This window comes from Pantherophis guttatus, chromosome 4 (assembly GCF_059756535.1).
Source record: "Pantherophis guttatus breed Tessera chromosome 4, ASM5975653v1, whole genome shotgun sequence".
Taxonomy (NCBI): Eukaryota; Metazoa; Chordata; class Lepidosauria; order Squamata; family Colubridae; genus Pantherophis; species Pantherophis guttatus.
The window spans coordinates 22,413,756-22,426,895 of record NC_142066.1 but is presented as its reverse complement, the minus strand read 5'-3'; the positions used below and the strand labels follow the sequence as shown (position 1 = coordinate 22,426,895).

General features: G+C 41.0%; 1 protein-coding gene across 7 annotated transcripts in view; it reads left to right on the top strand.

The window, feature by feature from the left end:
- SLC12A6 (solute carrier family 12 member 6) overlaps positions 1–13,140 on the top strand; it is a 48,579-nt gene that overhangs the window by 19,929 nt on the left and 15,510 nt on the right. For 6 of the 7 annotated variants that reach the window (XM_034411474.3, XM_034411473.3, XM_087891779.1 and 3 more), the window contains 9 exons: positions 1,161–1,205; positions 5,012–5,106; positions 6,006–6,137; positions 7,340–7,486; positions 8,818–8,872; positions 10,503–10,633; positions 10,856–11,097; positions 11,534–11,748; positions 12,572–12,730. In XM_034411474.3, the coding sequence (XP_034267365.1) occupies positions 1,161–1,205; positions 5,012–5,106; positions 6,006–6,137; positions 7,340–7,486; positions 8,818–8,872; positions 10,503–10,633; positions 10,856–11,097; positions 11,534–11,748; positions 12,572–12,730 (1,221 nt within the window). The remainder of the gene's footprint in view (positions 1–1,160; positions 1,206–5,011; positions 5,107–6,005; positions 6,138–7,339; positions 7,487–8,817; positions 8,873–10,502; positions 10,634–10,855; positions 11,098–11,533; positions 11,749–12,571; positions 12,731–13,140) is intronic. The other variant, XM_034411476.3, reaches the window with a different exon arrangement.

Below are 13,140 nucleotides of genomic sequence, written 5' to 3'. Positions count from 1 at the left end.
ATGCCCCAAGTATAATAATCCTAAATAAAACATTTCTATGATTTGCAGAACTGCAGCTTTCTGTACTGGTGATTAGGAAACATACATACCCACATACCATGCCCCAGAAACGTATTCTAAATTAAGATTTAATGTGTAACCAGGAACCTTCCTTGTTAGCAGTGCCCAAATCTGATATAATCTCTATTTAGCCTCCTCAACACTTTGAATTGCATTGCCAAAGCAATGAGCAGAAATAATTAGGTGCAGACTCAACAGTCATCTAGTGTTTTTAATGCTGGGGACCAAACTATGCTAATTGGTCAAGGAAGATTGCCAGAGTGACAGGCATGAAGCTGGCTTTGTGTATATTCATACACAACATAGACAAAATTCAAGGACAAAATGTTTATTAGGCAATATAATTTATACGTTATTATTGTTTATGTTTGCATAACCCTGGGTCTATTTCTATTTGAACACGTATTGCTAAACCATTAGAATTTTGTATTACCAGTCACATATTCCTGTCTTACGCATTTGTTAATAGTCCTTCTCCATCAGGAAGTCGCAGAGCATGAGACAGATGGTCAGCCTTCAGTTATCCAGACATAACTGAAAATGCATTTTTCATTAGCCATATTCAGGATAGCTTTTTGTAAAAGGATGCTGAAGTTCAGCAATATTTGGAAGTCCATTGTGGAAAACAGTTATATTCTTTGAGATCTTATTATTTACATTCAGGCATTGTAACTTGGAATAAGCCAGAGAGAGTTATAGAAAGGAAGGAATCGTACCTCATTCTTCCGTTAATCTATTTTTTTTCCCCTTCATTCTGGGGTGCCCCATGCCCTCTCTATTATCACCCTGGCCCCTTGGCATCAATGTGACACTAATTGTGTGTGGGAGGTAAAGAAGAACGGTAGTTCTCTACAGTGGCTTCTAGTCTCAATCCTTTGTTCAGCGATTTGCAGCTGTTGGTTTAAAATCACAGAGTAGGATTCCCTGATGGGTTACTTCATGCTTTTTGTGAGGTTGATTAATGGTTGTTGAGGGAAAAGGGAAAAGTACCTTTTAAAGAAATCCTGGGAAGTTTGGGGACAAAACAGTTCATTTTATTCTCCCATTCTCTTTATTTTGCTATTCATTTTTCCTCCCACATGTTCTGCTTGATTTTTCAGATGTGAGTCAAACTTCCATCACAGGGGAACAATGTCAGCTCTTAGGTACAGTATTCGCAGAGGCCTTTTGTGTGTGTTTGGGTGTGTGTGTGTGTGTTTATGGTAAATGTATGTTATCCTGTTATTAACCGATCAGCTGATGTGGGGTTGAGGGCACACAATCTCGGTTGGCTGCAGCTATATGGGTGGGCAGAGGGAAGCTAATGTCTCTGTGTTGGTGTGTGTGTGTATATAGGAGTGTGTATATTTGTGTCTAAGAGAAAGAGATCTAATAATATTGTGCAGTGCAGTCATCATCAATAGAACTCATAAATTTACCAGTAATAGGATGCTTGTTCTTTAATAGATGTGTTTATAAATACCTGTTTTCTTGGTTGATTATATTCTTTAAAGGAGCAGTGTAACTTTTCAGTAGCTTGGATTATATTCTCATGAAAGGACAATGGTCATGTTGATAGAACTAGTATATTTTACCAGTAACTAAAGAAAACAAGATGATAATACCTTTTCTAGATTGTCTCCTGCTTTAGCATGGGTAAAAATACAGACATGCCTCTTCCTGATTTATATTTATTTTTGTAGCATTTGGATACAGCCTGACTTTGTTTCAACACAAAATAGCTCTAACTCATTTGTTTACTTACTCGCTTTATAAAGCCATATCAAGCATACAGTTCAGGGGTGAAATCCAGCAGGTTCTGGAGAACCGGTAGTGGAAATTTTGAGCAGTTCGGAGAACCGATGGTGGAAAATTTCTGTAGTTTGGAGAACCAGCAAATACCACCTCTGGCTGGCCTCAGAGTGGGATGGGAATGGAGATTTTGCAATATCCTTCCCCTGCCACACCCACCAAGCCACACTCACAGAACCGGTAGTAAAAAATTTGGATTTCACCACTGATATGGTTCATTATTAAAAACAACACAGGATCAAATACAGTGTTGACAATGCCATTCCTCCTGCAAGAAAGTGAGAATTTAGACCAATGGAAAATTACAAGTAGTCCTTGATTTACAACAAGTTTGTTTAGTGACCATTTAAAGCACTGAAAAAAAGTGACTTATGACCATTTTTCATGCTTATGACCATTGCAGCATCCTCACGGTCACTTGATCAAAATTCAGACGCTTAGCAGCTGCTTCATACTTCTGTCCAGGGGTCATGTGATCCCTTCTGGCGACCTTCTGACAAGCAAAATCCATGGGGAAGCCAGATTCACTTAACAACAGTGTTACTCATTTAAGAACTGCAATCATTCACTTAACAACTGTGTCAAGAAAAGTCGTAAAATGGGACAAAATTCCCTTAACAAATGTCTCACTTAGCAACATAAATTTTGGGGTCAATTGTGGCCGTACGTTGAGAATTACCTGTATTCTACCATTCTATAAGATTATCAAAAATCAGGATGGGTATCAGAGATTTGGGGTTGTTGAAACAGGATCAACATGCTTTTGAAAGATCAAGGGACTCCTGCATCTTCAGTCTGGGAAAACTGACTGGGTAAACAGTAGCAGATGATTATCTCTGTTAAAGGGAGTGTTTGTAGGATTCCATAGAATAGATAAAGAGTCAGCAAAATCATATCAGCAAAATAGCCTAGAACTGTTTGTTCTAGTAGGCCAGGGATGCTACCTTAGGATAACAATTCAATGAAAACTCATCCCTACTTCATTTAGTAGGTGCTGCATACTCTGAAAGCAGAATTCAGAACACAGAATTCTGTATTATCTCCCTTCATTCCCCTAAAACGGGGCGACTCATCAACTTTCCCTTTCCCATATATAGCTGCCCATCTAACAGGCTATTTATTAGCCCCTTATGAGCACAATAGTAGGACGCAGTGGCTCAGTGGCTAAGATGCTGAGCTTGTTAATCGAAAGGTGGGTAGTTCAGCGGTTATAATCCCTAGTGCCGTATAACGGGGTGAGCTCCCATTACTTGTCCCAGCTTCTGCCAACCTAGCAGTTCGAAAGCATGTAAAAAATGCAAGTAGAAAAATAGGGACCACCTTTGGTGACAAGGTAACAGCATTCTGTGCGCCTTTGGCGTTGAGTCATGCTGGCCACATGACCATGGAGACATCTTCAGACAGTGCTGGCTCTTCGGCTTTGAAACGGAAGTTGAGTACCGCCCCCTAGAGTCGGGAACGATAGTGCATACGTGCAAGGGGAATCTTTACCTTTATCTATGAGCAGAGAGTCGTTTCTATGAGAGAAACGACAGCATTTTAACTTTAACACAGATACTCCTCGACTTATAACAGTTCACTTAATGACCATTCAAAGTTACAATGACATAGAACATAATGTCTTACGACTGTTTTTCAAAATTAGGACTGTTATTTTCTCCATGGTCGTAGAGTAGAAATAGAAATAGGAATAGGAATAGGAATAGGAATAGAATAGAATAGAATAGAATAGAATAGAATAGAATAGAATAGAATAGAATAGAATAGAATAGAATAGAATAGAATAGAATAGAATAGAATAGAATAGAATTTTTATTGGCCAAGTGTGATTGGACACATAAGGAATTTGTTTTGGTGCATATGCTCTCAGTGTACATACAATAAATTTTAAAGAAACTGCATTTTTTTTAATGTTTTGGTTTTTAAGAACCTCTTCCTCCCTCAAGGTTGATCTTAGATTTTCACCTGAGAGAATGTTCATAATTAAGACTTTTTAAAGGAGAATTTGGCACACTCTGTATCCTTGAAAATTATATATGAATCACTTTCAAGGACCTAACACCTTCATAAATGAATCAGCTATAGCTATGAAGCCCGTTATCAGTTTCTTTGTGGATGAATTTAAAATTAAAGAATGATGTCCCAGAACCTTGCAGATAAATTTTTAGAAACTTTGACTGCCTGTTTTTCAGTCCATTCCTCCAGAAGCTCCAGAGAAAAAGAGCTGGTTGATGTTAGGCAGTCTTCCAAGACAAAAAACAAGCAGGCACTGGACAGAAAAATTGGCTAGATAGATTCTTGGCATTATATAATGGAGTACATGCACACTCACAGTCTGAGATGTGATAGGTTAGCTCCTCTTGATGCCTCAAGTGTGATCCCTACTGCAAAAACCTCCAACAGCCTTGTGGGGTGAAGGGGTTTGTCATTGCCACCATCCCTATTAACAAAAGAAAACAAAACAAAAAATCCCCCGTCTTCCTTTATTCCAAAAAAGACGAGCATTCCTGCTCTTTCAGAGTTAATAAAATGTGGTCAGGATGTGCTATAAACTAAATTTCCGGTTAGAATGAGATTACTGATTTCAGAAAAGAATACAAACTATTTATAATGGGGATTAATATTTGAGGAACCTGTTTATCATTAAAAGGACAATGGGGAAAGAAAGAAGGAAATTCAGCTTCCTGTTAGCAGCAAAGGCCTTTTAACAGCTCACCTGAGAAAACCTTGCTCCTGATTGGTTGCACAGAGTTTGAATTTCCAAGACTTTGGCGGTCTGTTCCCTTTGTCTAGACCAGGGCTGTCAAACTGGTCACACGCCCAGTTTAGCAAAGGAGAAAAAAGTCCCTATACGTCACGTGACGATGCAAGTTTGACAGCCCTGGTTTAGACTGACAAATTGCGTTTATGTTTTCTCCCCATCATTTCTTCTGTCTGAATGTTCCCTGCCTGTTCTTTGTGACGTATTTCTACCCTAAGAATAATAGAAATTGGTAAATGTTTTTTTTTATAAAGAACCGTTAAGCAAAGTGCTTAACGGTCCTTCAGCAAAGATTTATTCTTACTGTTCCTGTACAGATAGAGCTTCAATGTCCAGAGCTGGAAAAACAGATTTGAGCTATTCTTTCCCTTAAGCCATACGTTCTCTTCCACATTGCAGATCCTGGACACAGGAAGGCTTCCCATACATTTCTTAACAATATCAACTATGAAGAAGGCGATGAATTCTTTGACAAGAATTTGGCACTCTTTGAGGTGAGATCACTGCTCGTTGCTGTTGGTTCACTTTCTTTTCCCACTTCCACCATATACAGGTAGTCCTTGACTTACGACTACAACAGAGCCCCAAATGTCTGTGGCTAAGTCAGATATTTGTTAAGTAAATTTTGCCCCATTTTACAACCTTTCTTGCCACAGCTGTTAAATGAATCATTGCAGTTTCTAAGTTAGTAACATGGTTCTTAAGTGAATCTGGCTTTCCCATTGCTGGTCAGAAGGGTCACAAAAGGTGATCACATGACCCTGGGACATTGCAACCATCATAAATATGAACCAGTTGCTAAGCATCCGAATTTTGATCAAGTGACCATGGGGATGCTGCAACAATCGTAAGTGTGAAAAAATCAGTCACTGTTTTCAGTGCCATTGTAACTTTGAATGGTCATTGAATGAACTGTTTTAAATCGAGGAATATCCATACTTTCAATATCAATCAATGTCAGTATTCTTTCCTTAATGTACCCTATAATATTCATGGATAAGACCTTTCGTCTTAATTCAAGTTTCTGGGCTATTACAAGTCCGTAGAAAAAGTGCAGTTACTGCGAATTCTGCATGTTGAAAAAATTTTAACTGTCTTTTTAAAACGCTACTCATAGCAATTTTGTAAAAACTGTTTTGAAAGGGAGGCAAATCTTGTCTGAGTTTTCTGAAAGTCTGAGGAAGATGTAATGAAGATGCAAAACAAGAAAGATTTGTGAATGCATAAGCCTGTAGAATAACTAACTTGTTTATAGTCCACTCTTGTTTCTTTTACCATAGCTTCCATCCTTCTTCACTACTTTCAATCCTTGATTTTTTTTCTTCATCCATCTTAAAGGAACTTTTCATCGCAATTTGTCCTCATGTTTACTGTCTTCTGTCCTACTCGGTAGGAGGAGATGGATACCCGACCCAAAGTGTCTTCCCTGCTCAATCGAATGGCCAACTATACCAACTTGATGCAGGGAGCCCGTGAACACGAGGAGGCAGAGAATGTCCATCCAGGCAAGAAAAAAATCACCAAGGTAAGGAATGGCACCAAGAAGGTTTATGGGAAGACATCTTGACATGAGGCAAAAAAAAAGTGTTTTAAGTTCAGGATTGATAGAATTGATATTTTCCTCCATGATTTTAGTAGAACTAGAGAAATCTGCTGTCCTGAAATTTTGATTTCCCCAAGATATGTTCTGGGCTTCTTACAAAAGCTTTCGTTTTTGTGTGCCCTGGAAGAAATATTTCTAAATCCTTGACTGTAATTCTTGAGACTTAAATAAGTAGGATTAGATTAACAAAAGCTGGTGGAGATACATTTTTTTTTCTCAGGTTGTTTTATATGCCTCACACATATGAGCTTTATTGACCTTTCTAGAATTTCTGAGAACTTCAGCTTCCTCAGAAGCTTCACTTTGGTGGATCTTAAACATTACCTCAGAACTGATAATGCCCAGTGGACTTACTGATATCAATTCACCATCATTCTTTCTGACAACCATTGAGTCAGTATCTAGGAAAACACTGATCTATTCTGAATTAAGAGAACAGATTAACCTGAATAATACAGTTAATGATTCTTGAAAAATGGACAGGATCAAAGAAACAAAACCGAGGAGTAGAGAAATTTCAAGTCTTCATTGTATAGGACAGGGGCGTCAAACTCACGGCCTGCGGGCCAGATGTGTCACGTTCTGGCTCCGCCCCCCCTAGTTTAGCGAAGGGGGGGGAAAAGTCCCGATACGTCACGTGACGCTGCTGTGACGACACGACTTTGACACCCCTGATATAGTTAGTTTTCCACTTAATGACCACAATTGAGTCCAAAATTTCTGTTGCTAAGCGAGACATTTCTTAAGTGAATTTTGCTCTATTTTATGACTAGTTGTTAAGTAAATTACTGCAGTTATTAAGTGGTAAGGCAGTTGTTAAGTGAATCTGACTTCTCCGTTGACTTTGCTTATCAGAAGGTTGTGAAAGGTGATTTCACAACCGCATGACCCCAGGACATTGCAACTGTCATAAGTCAGTTGCCAAGCGTCTGAATTTTGATCACATGACCATAGAGAAGCTGCAAGGGTTGTGTGAAAAATGGTCATAAGTCACTTTTTTTCAGTGCCGTTGTAACTTCGAATAATTACTAAGTGAACTGTTGTAAATTGAGGACTACCTGTATAGAGATATTGGGAAGCTTGACCTTAATACTCTGCCTGACCTTCTCGTCCTCTTCTGCTAGATTCCACAGATGGGCACGTTCATGGGAGTATACCTACCTTGCCTGCAGAACATCTTTGGAGTGATTCTTTTCTTGCGTCTTACTTGGGTTGTGGGTATAGCTGGTGTGCTTCAAGCCTTTACCATTGTCCTTATTTGCTGTTGCTGTGTAAGTTACCCTCTCTTATCAAGTTTGTATCACACTATGTTATCTCTAATGGCAGAAAGTGAAGAGGAACTAAAGAGCCTCTTGAGGCTGGTGAAGGAGAGTGCAAAAGTTGGCTTGAAACTTAACATTAAGAAAACTAAGATCATGGCATTCAGCCCTCTCAATTCCTGGCAAATAGATGGGGAAGAAATGGAGGTAGTGACAGATTTTATTTTCCTGGGCTCCAAGATCTCCGCAGATGGGGAGTGCAGCCAAGAAATTAAAAGATGTTCTCATGGGGAGGAAAGCTATGGCAAATCTAGACAGCATATTAAAAAGCAGAGACAACAACCTGCCAACAAAAGTGCGTATAGTCAAGGCTATAGTTTTTCCAATTGTAATATATGGCTGTGAAAGTTGGACCATAAGAAAGGGTGAGCGCCAAAGAATTGAGGCCTTTGAACTATGGTGCTGAGTCCCTTGGACTGCAATGCGATCAAACCGGTCAGTCCTAGAGGAGATCAATCCTGACTGCTCTTTAGAAGACCAGATCCTGAAGATGAAACTTAGATACTTTGGCCACCTAATGAGAAGTAAGGACTCACTGCTGGGAAAGATTGAGGGCAATGCTGAGGGTAAGAGCCTAATGCTGGGAAAGATTGAGGGCAAAAGAAGAAGGGGGCAATAGAGAACAAGGTAGCTGGATGGAGTCACTGAAGCAGTAGGCGTGAGCTTAAATGGACTTCAGAAGATGGTGGAGGACAGGAAGGCCTGAAGGAACATAGTCCATGGGGTCGTGATGGGTCGGACACGACTTCACAACTAACAACAACAACAAAATGTTACCACAGTCTTTGATATACATGAAAGCTGTGAGGGGGAGGCAACTTCTGATCTTGAGGAAGGAGAAATTACACTCACCAACATTAGCATCCCATGACTGAAGTGCCAGTGCAAAAATAATCCGCTTTGTAGATGTAGTCAGTTTTTGTGTTGAGATCACTTGCAGTCTTTATTTCCATATCTGTTCTTCCCCGTCTTTGGTTAATCTATTTCTGAATTTTTGGAAAGGTCCACCTGACTAAAACCATTTTGCTCACTTCCACATTGGTATTTTGTCTACATTACCCATAATAACAAGGAAAACTAAAAGGAGAAGAAGGGGCATAATTTGATTTTTATCAAAATGTAAAACTGAGGGTAGGGGGGAAGCTAATTTAGATTTGTCAAAATAATAGCCAAAAGTTATAAGTTCTATCAGTGATTCTTTATACATTACAAACTAAGAATTTGCTTCTGCCTGTATTTGTCTCCTAAATGCTTCTGCTGACAATTTCTCGTGTCCTCCTTAGACATTGCTGACAGCCATCTCCATGAGCGCCATTGCCACTAATGGAGTAGTGCCTGGTAAGTACTAACCAGGAGTGAAGTCCAGCAGATTCTGACAGATTCTAGAGAACCGGTAGCAGAAATTTTAAGTAGTTCAAAGAAGTGGCAAATACCACCTCTGGCTGGCCCCAGAGTCGGGTGGGAATGGAGATTTTGCAATATCCTTCCCCCAGGAGTGGGGAGGGAATGGGGATTTTGCAGTATCCTTCCCCTCGAATGGGGTGGGAATGGAGATTTTGCAGTATCTTTCCCCTGCCATGCCCACCAAGCCACACCACGCCCACCAGGCCACGTCCACAGAACCGGTAGTAAAAAAAATTGAATTACACCACTTGTACCAACATTTTAAAACTGCCTTCTCCCATGTGCATAGTACCCACCTTCAAATCAAATCATATTCAGAAATTCTCCTGAATGCTCTCCTTAGAAATCTGGTTAGTTTATATGGAGAATGTCCTCCCTTTCACTGGTGGCCCAGAAAGCACGGAATTCTTTCTCTAACCATGGTTATAGCAATAACACTTAGACTTAAAACCGCCCCATAGTGCTTTATAGCACTCTTTGAGTAGTTTACACAGTGTCAACATATTGCCTCCAACGATCTGGCTCCTCATTTTACTGACTTCAGAAGGATGAAAGCTGAGTCAATCTTGAGCAGGTCAGAATCGAATTCAAGGATCGATGATGGGCCTGCAATACTGCACTCTAACCACTGTGCCACTATGGTTAGACGAAGTCCTCGATTTACAACAGTTCATTTAGTGACTGAAGTTACAATGGCACTGAAAAAAGTGATTTATGACCGTTTTCCCCACTTATGACCATTGCAGCATGGCCACATGATCAAAATTCAGATGCTTGGCAACTGACTCAAATTTATGACAATTGCAGTCATAAAGTGCAGAGTCATGTATTACCTTTTGTGACCTTGTGACAGGCAATGTCAATGAGAACGCCAGATTCACTTAACAATCATGTTACTAACTTTACAATGATTCATTTAGCAACTATGGCAAGAAAGGTTATAGTAAAAGTAAAGGTTCCCCTTGCACATATGTGCTAGTTGTTCCCGACTCTAGGGGGCATTGCTCATCTCCGTTTCAAAGCCGAAGACCCAGCGCTGTACAAAGACGTCTCTGTGGTCATGTGGCCGGCATGACTAAATGCCAAAGGCACACAGAACGCTGTTACCTTCCCACCAAAGGTGGTCCCTATTTTTCTACTTGCATTTTTTATGTGCTTTCGAACTGCTAGGTTGGCAGAAGCTGGGACAAGTAATGGGAGCTCACCCCATTACGCGGCACTAGGGATTCAAACCGTTGAACTGCTGACCTTTTGATCAACAAACTCAGTGTCTTAACCACTGAGCCACCGTGTCCCACAGAAAGGTCATAAAATGGAGCAAACTTCACTTAACACCTGTCTTACTAATTTTGATCAGTTTGTGGTCATAAGTCGAGGACTACCTCTATTTGTGTTTTGGGGGGGGGGGGCTGATGTTGTCCTGCTGTTGGTTTTACTATACTTGAGTTTGTTTTTGAAAGCCACGGGGCAGGTCCTTCTGAAAAGTGAGGGGCTTGGAATGAGTGAAAAAGCAGGAATAATAGATTTCCCCTCTGCGTCTTCTGTCTTTGTTGCCTCTCTGCAGCTGGAGGATCATACTTCATGATTTCACGAGCTCTGGGCCCTGAGTTTGGAGGAGCTGTAGGACTCTGCTTCTATCTCGGCACTACCTTTGCTGCTTCTATGTACATCTTGGGGGCTATTGAAATCTTTCTGGTAGGTATTCAAGCACCTCACAGGAAAACCCATAAGATACAACACGGTGTTGTAATTGTGAGGTGTTAAGTCCTGCCAGTCGGCTACAGCTCCTCTGCGAGGCAGGAACACTGCGGATCGGAGCGTCTCTTGCTACCATCGTGCCAACTCCGCATCTTTTTGTATTTTCACTCCTCTGACTAGGCCGAAGGTGACGTGTGACTCATTCTTGCCTCCTCTCAGATGTACATTGCCCCCAAGGCAGCCATCTTCCACAGCGATGATCCCCTGAAGGAGCCGGCAGCCATGCTGAACAACATGCGGGTTTATGGCTCGGCCTTCCTGCTGCTTATGGTGCTGGTGGTATTTGTGGGAGTGCGTTACGTGAACAAGTTTGCTTCTCTTTTCCTGGCCTGCGTCATCGTCTCCATTCTGGCTATTTACGCTGGTGTCATCAAGTCCTCCTTTGCACCTCCTGATTTTCTGTAGGTTACTAGCATACTCCGAGATGGCTAACTAAACTCCCGTTGAAATCTGTGGCAAGTGGGTGGCTTCCCCACAATCCTGCCCCTAAAGGTGTTGGGAAACATAGAATGGCCGGTAAATGAGCTGTGCTCTCCTTAGTGCTCTCTGAGTTTGGTTGTTCTCTTGCGGATGTTTCATTATCCAAACTAGCTAACATCTCGTCTAGTCTGCAAGAAAACAGCTCAGAGAGCACCAAAGGCCTTTCATTTCGACCCTGAGCTACAAATATTCTCCTTTATTGAGAATTTCCTTCCCAACCCTAGAATGTCTCGTTTGTATGTACAAATAGAACAACAACTCACCATTCCCACGGATAGCAGCATGTACCAACCTTCACACTTGTCCCCTTTTGAAGTCCAACCAATTTGCTCATCTTTTATTTCTCTCTCCATTCAGTGTGTGCATGCTGGGGAATCGTTCCCTCTCCCAGCACCATATTCAGACATGTGCCAAGGCCAAGGAGTATGGTAACTTGACCATACCCACGTTCCTCTGGACACGCTTTTGCAACCATAGCAGTCTCCTCAATGCCTCTTGCGATGAGTATTTCCAACACAACAATGTTACTGCTATCCAAGGAATTCCAGGACTAGCCAGTGGTGTTATTGCTGGTGAGAAAGGGTTCCTTATGTTCTTTGTCTAGCAAAAGTGTTATTGTTGTTGCTCTTTGAGTCGTTTCTTAGATTTAGCTTTAGAATAACTTTATTGTCACCTTGAATGTACACTGATCGGCATACATTAAATGAAATGTCATTGCATACAGTTCTCAAAGGTCACCACCTCCAATATACACTACATAAACATGACAATAAATACATACATACATAGTTATACATATACCCACATATATTCTATGACACAGAAACAACACAGTTTAGTTCAGTTGTATACATGTACATGGTGAGAAAAACGAATCTTGTAAATTTACCAGACAGATGGCATAGGGAACAAAGCTGTTACAGAATTGGGTAGTCCTGCCAGAAATATTTCGAAACCTCCTCCCAGAGCAGAGCAACAGAAACAGACCGTAAAGTGGGTATGTGGGGTCTCTAACTATGCTTTGAGCTTTAACACATAGTGCTTATAAGCAATATCATGAATAACAGCAAGCAATCTTCCTATAATCTTCTCGGCTGTCCTTACCACTTTCTGTAGGGGCTTTCTATCTGAGGCACCGCTGCCACCTAACCAAAGTGATGCAGTTTGTTAAAATTCTGTCAATCGTGCCTCTGTAAAAAGTGGCCAGGATAGAAGGAGGAAGATTGTAGTAGTGACTGTGAAGTTTTTTTGGGATGCTTCTCAGCCTAATCATTAAAAAGATCATAGGATTGGGGGGGGGGAGGGGAGGGGAGGCGCAGCACTATTACACTATCCAAAGTTCTTCAAATAAATGAGATGGTGATGGTGATAATGATGATGGTGCCATAATTGCAGAGAATCTTTGGAGCAGCTATCTGACGAAAGGTGAAATACTTGAGAAGTCATCTTTGCACTCGGCTGATGTGGGAGGAGCTCTGAATCAGCAGTACGTCCTGGCTGATATCACCACTTCTTTTACCCTTCTTGTGGGTATATTTTTCCCTTCTGTCACCGGTAAGTGCCTGTATTGCTGTTGAGCTCTCTATCCAGTATGGCTTCAAAAACAAGCCATCTTAGAAGGGTACATTTGTTAGCTATGAGGCCTATACAACAGTTCGCTTAGTGACCGTTCGAAGTTACTTATGCTTATGGCCATTTTTCACACGACCATTACAGCATCCTCATGGTCACATGATTTACATTCACATGGGTGACAACTGATTCACAGTTGTGACTGTTGCAGTGTCCTGAGGTCATGTAATCCCCTTTTGCAACTTTCGGAAAAGCAAAGTCAATGGGAAACTAGATTCACTTAACAACCGTGATTTAACAACTGCAGTGATTCACTTAACAAATGTGGCAAGAAAAGTCTCGCTTAGCAACATAAATTTTGGGTTCAGTTGTGGTCATAAGTTGAGGGCTAC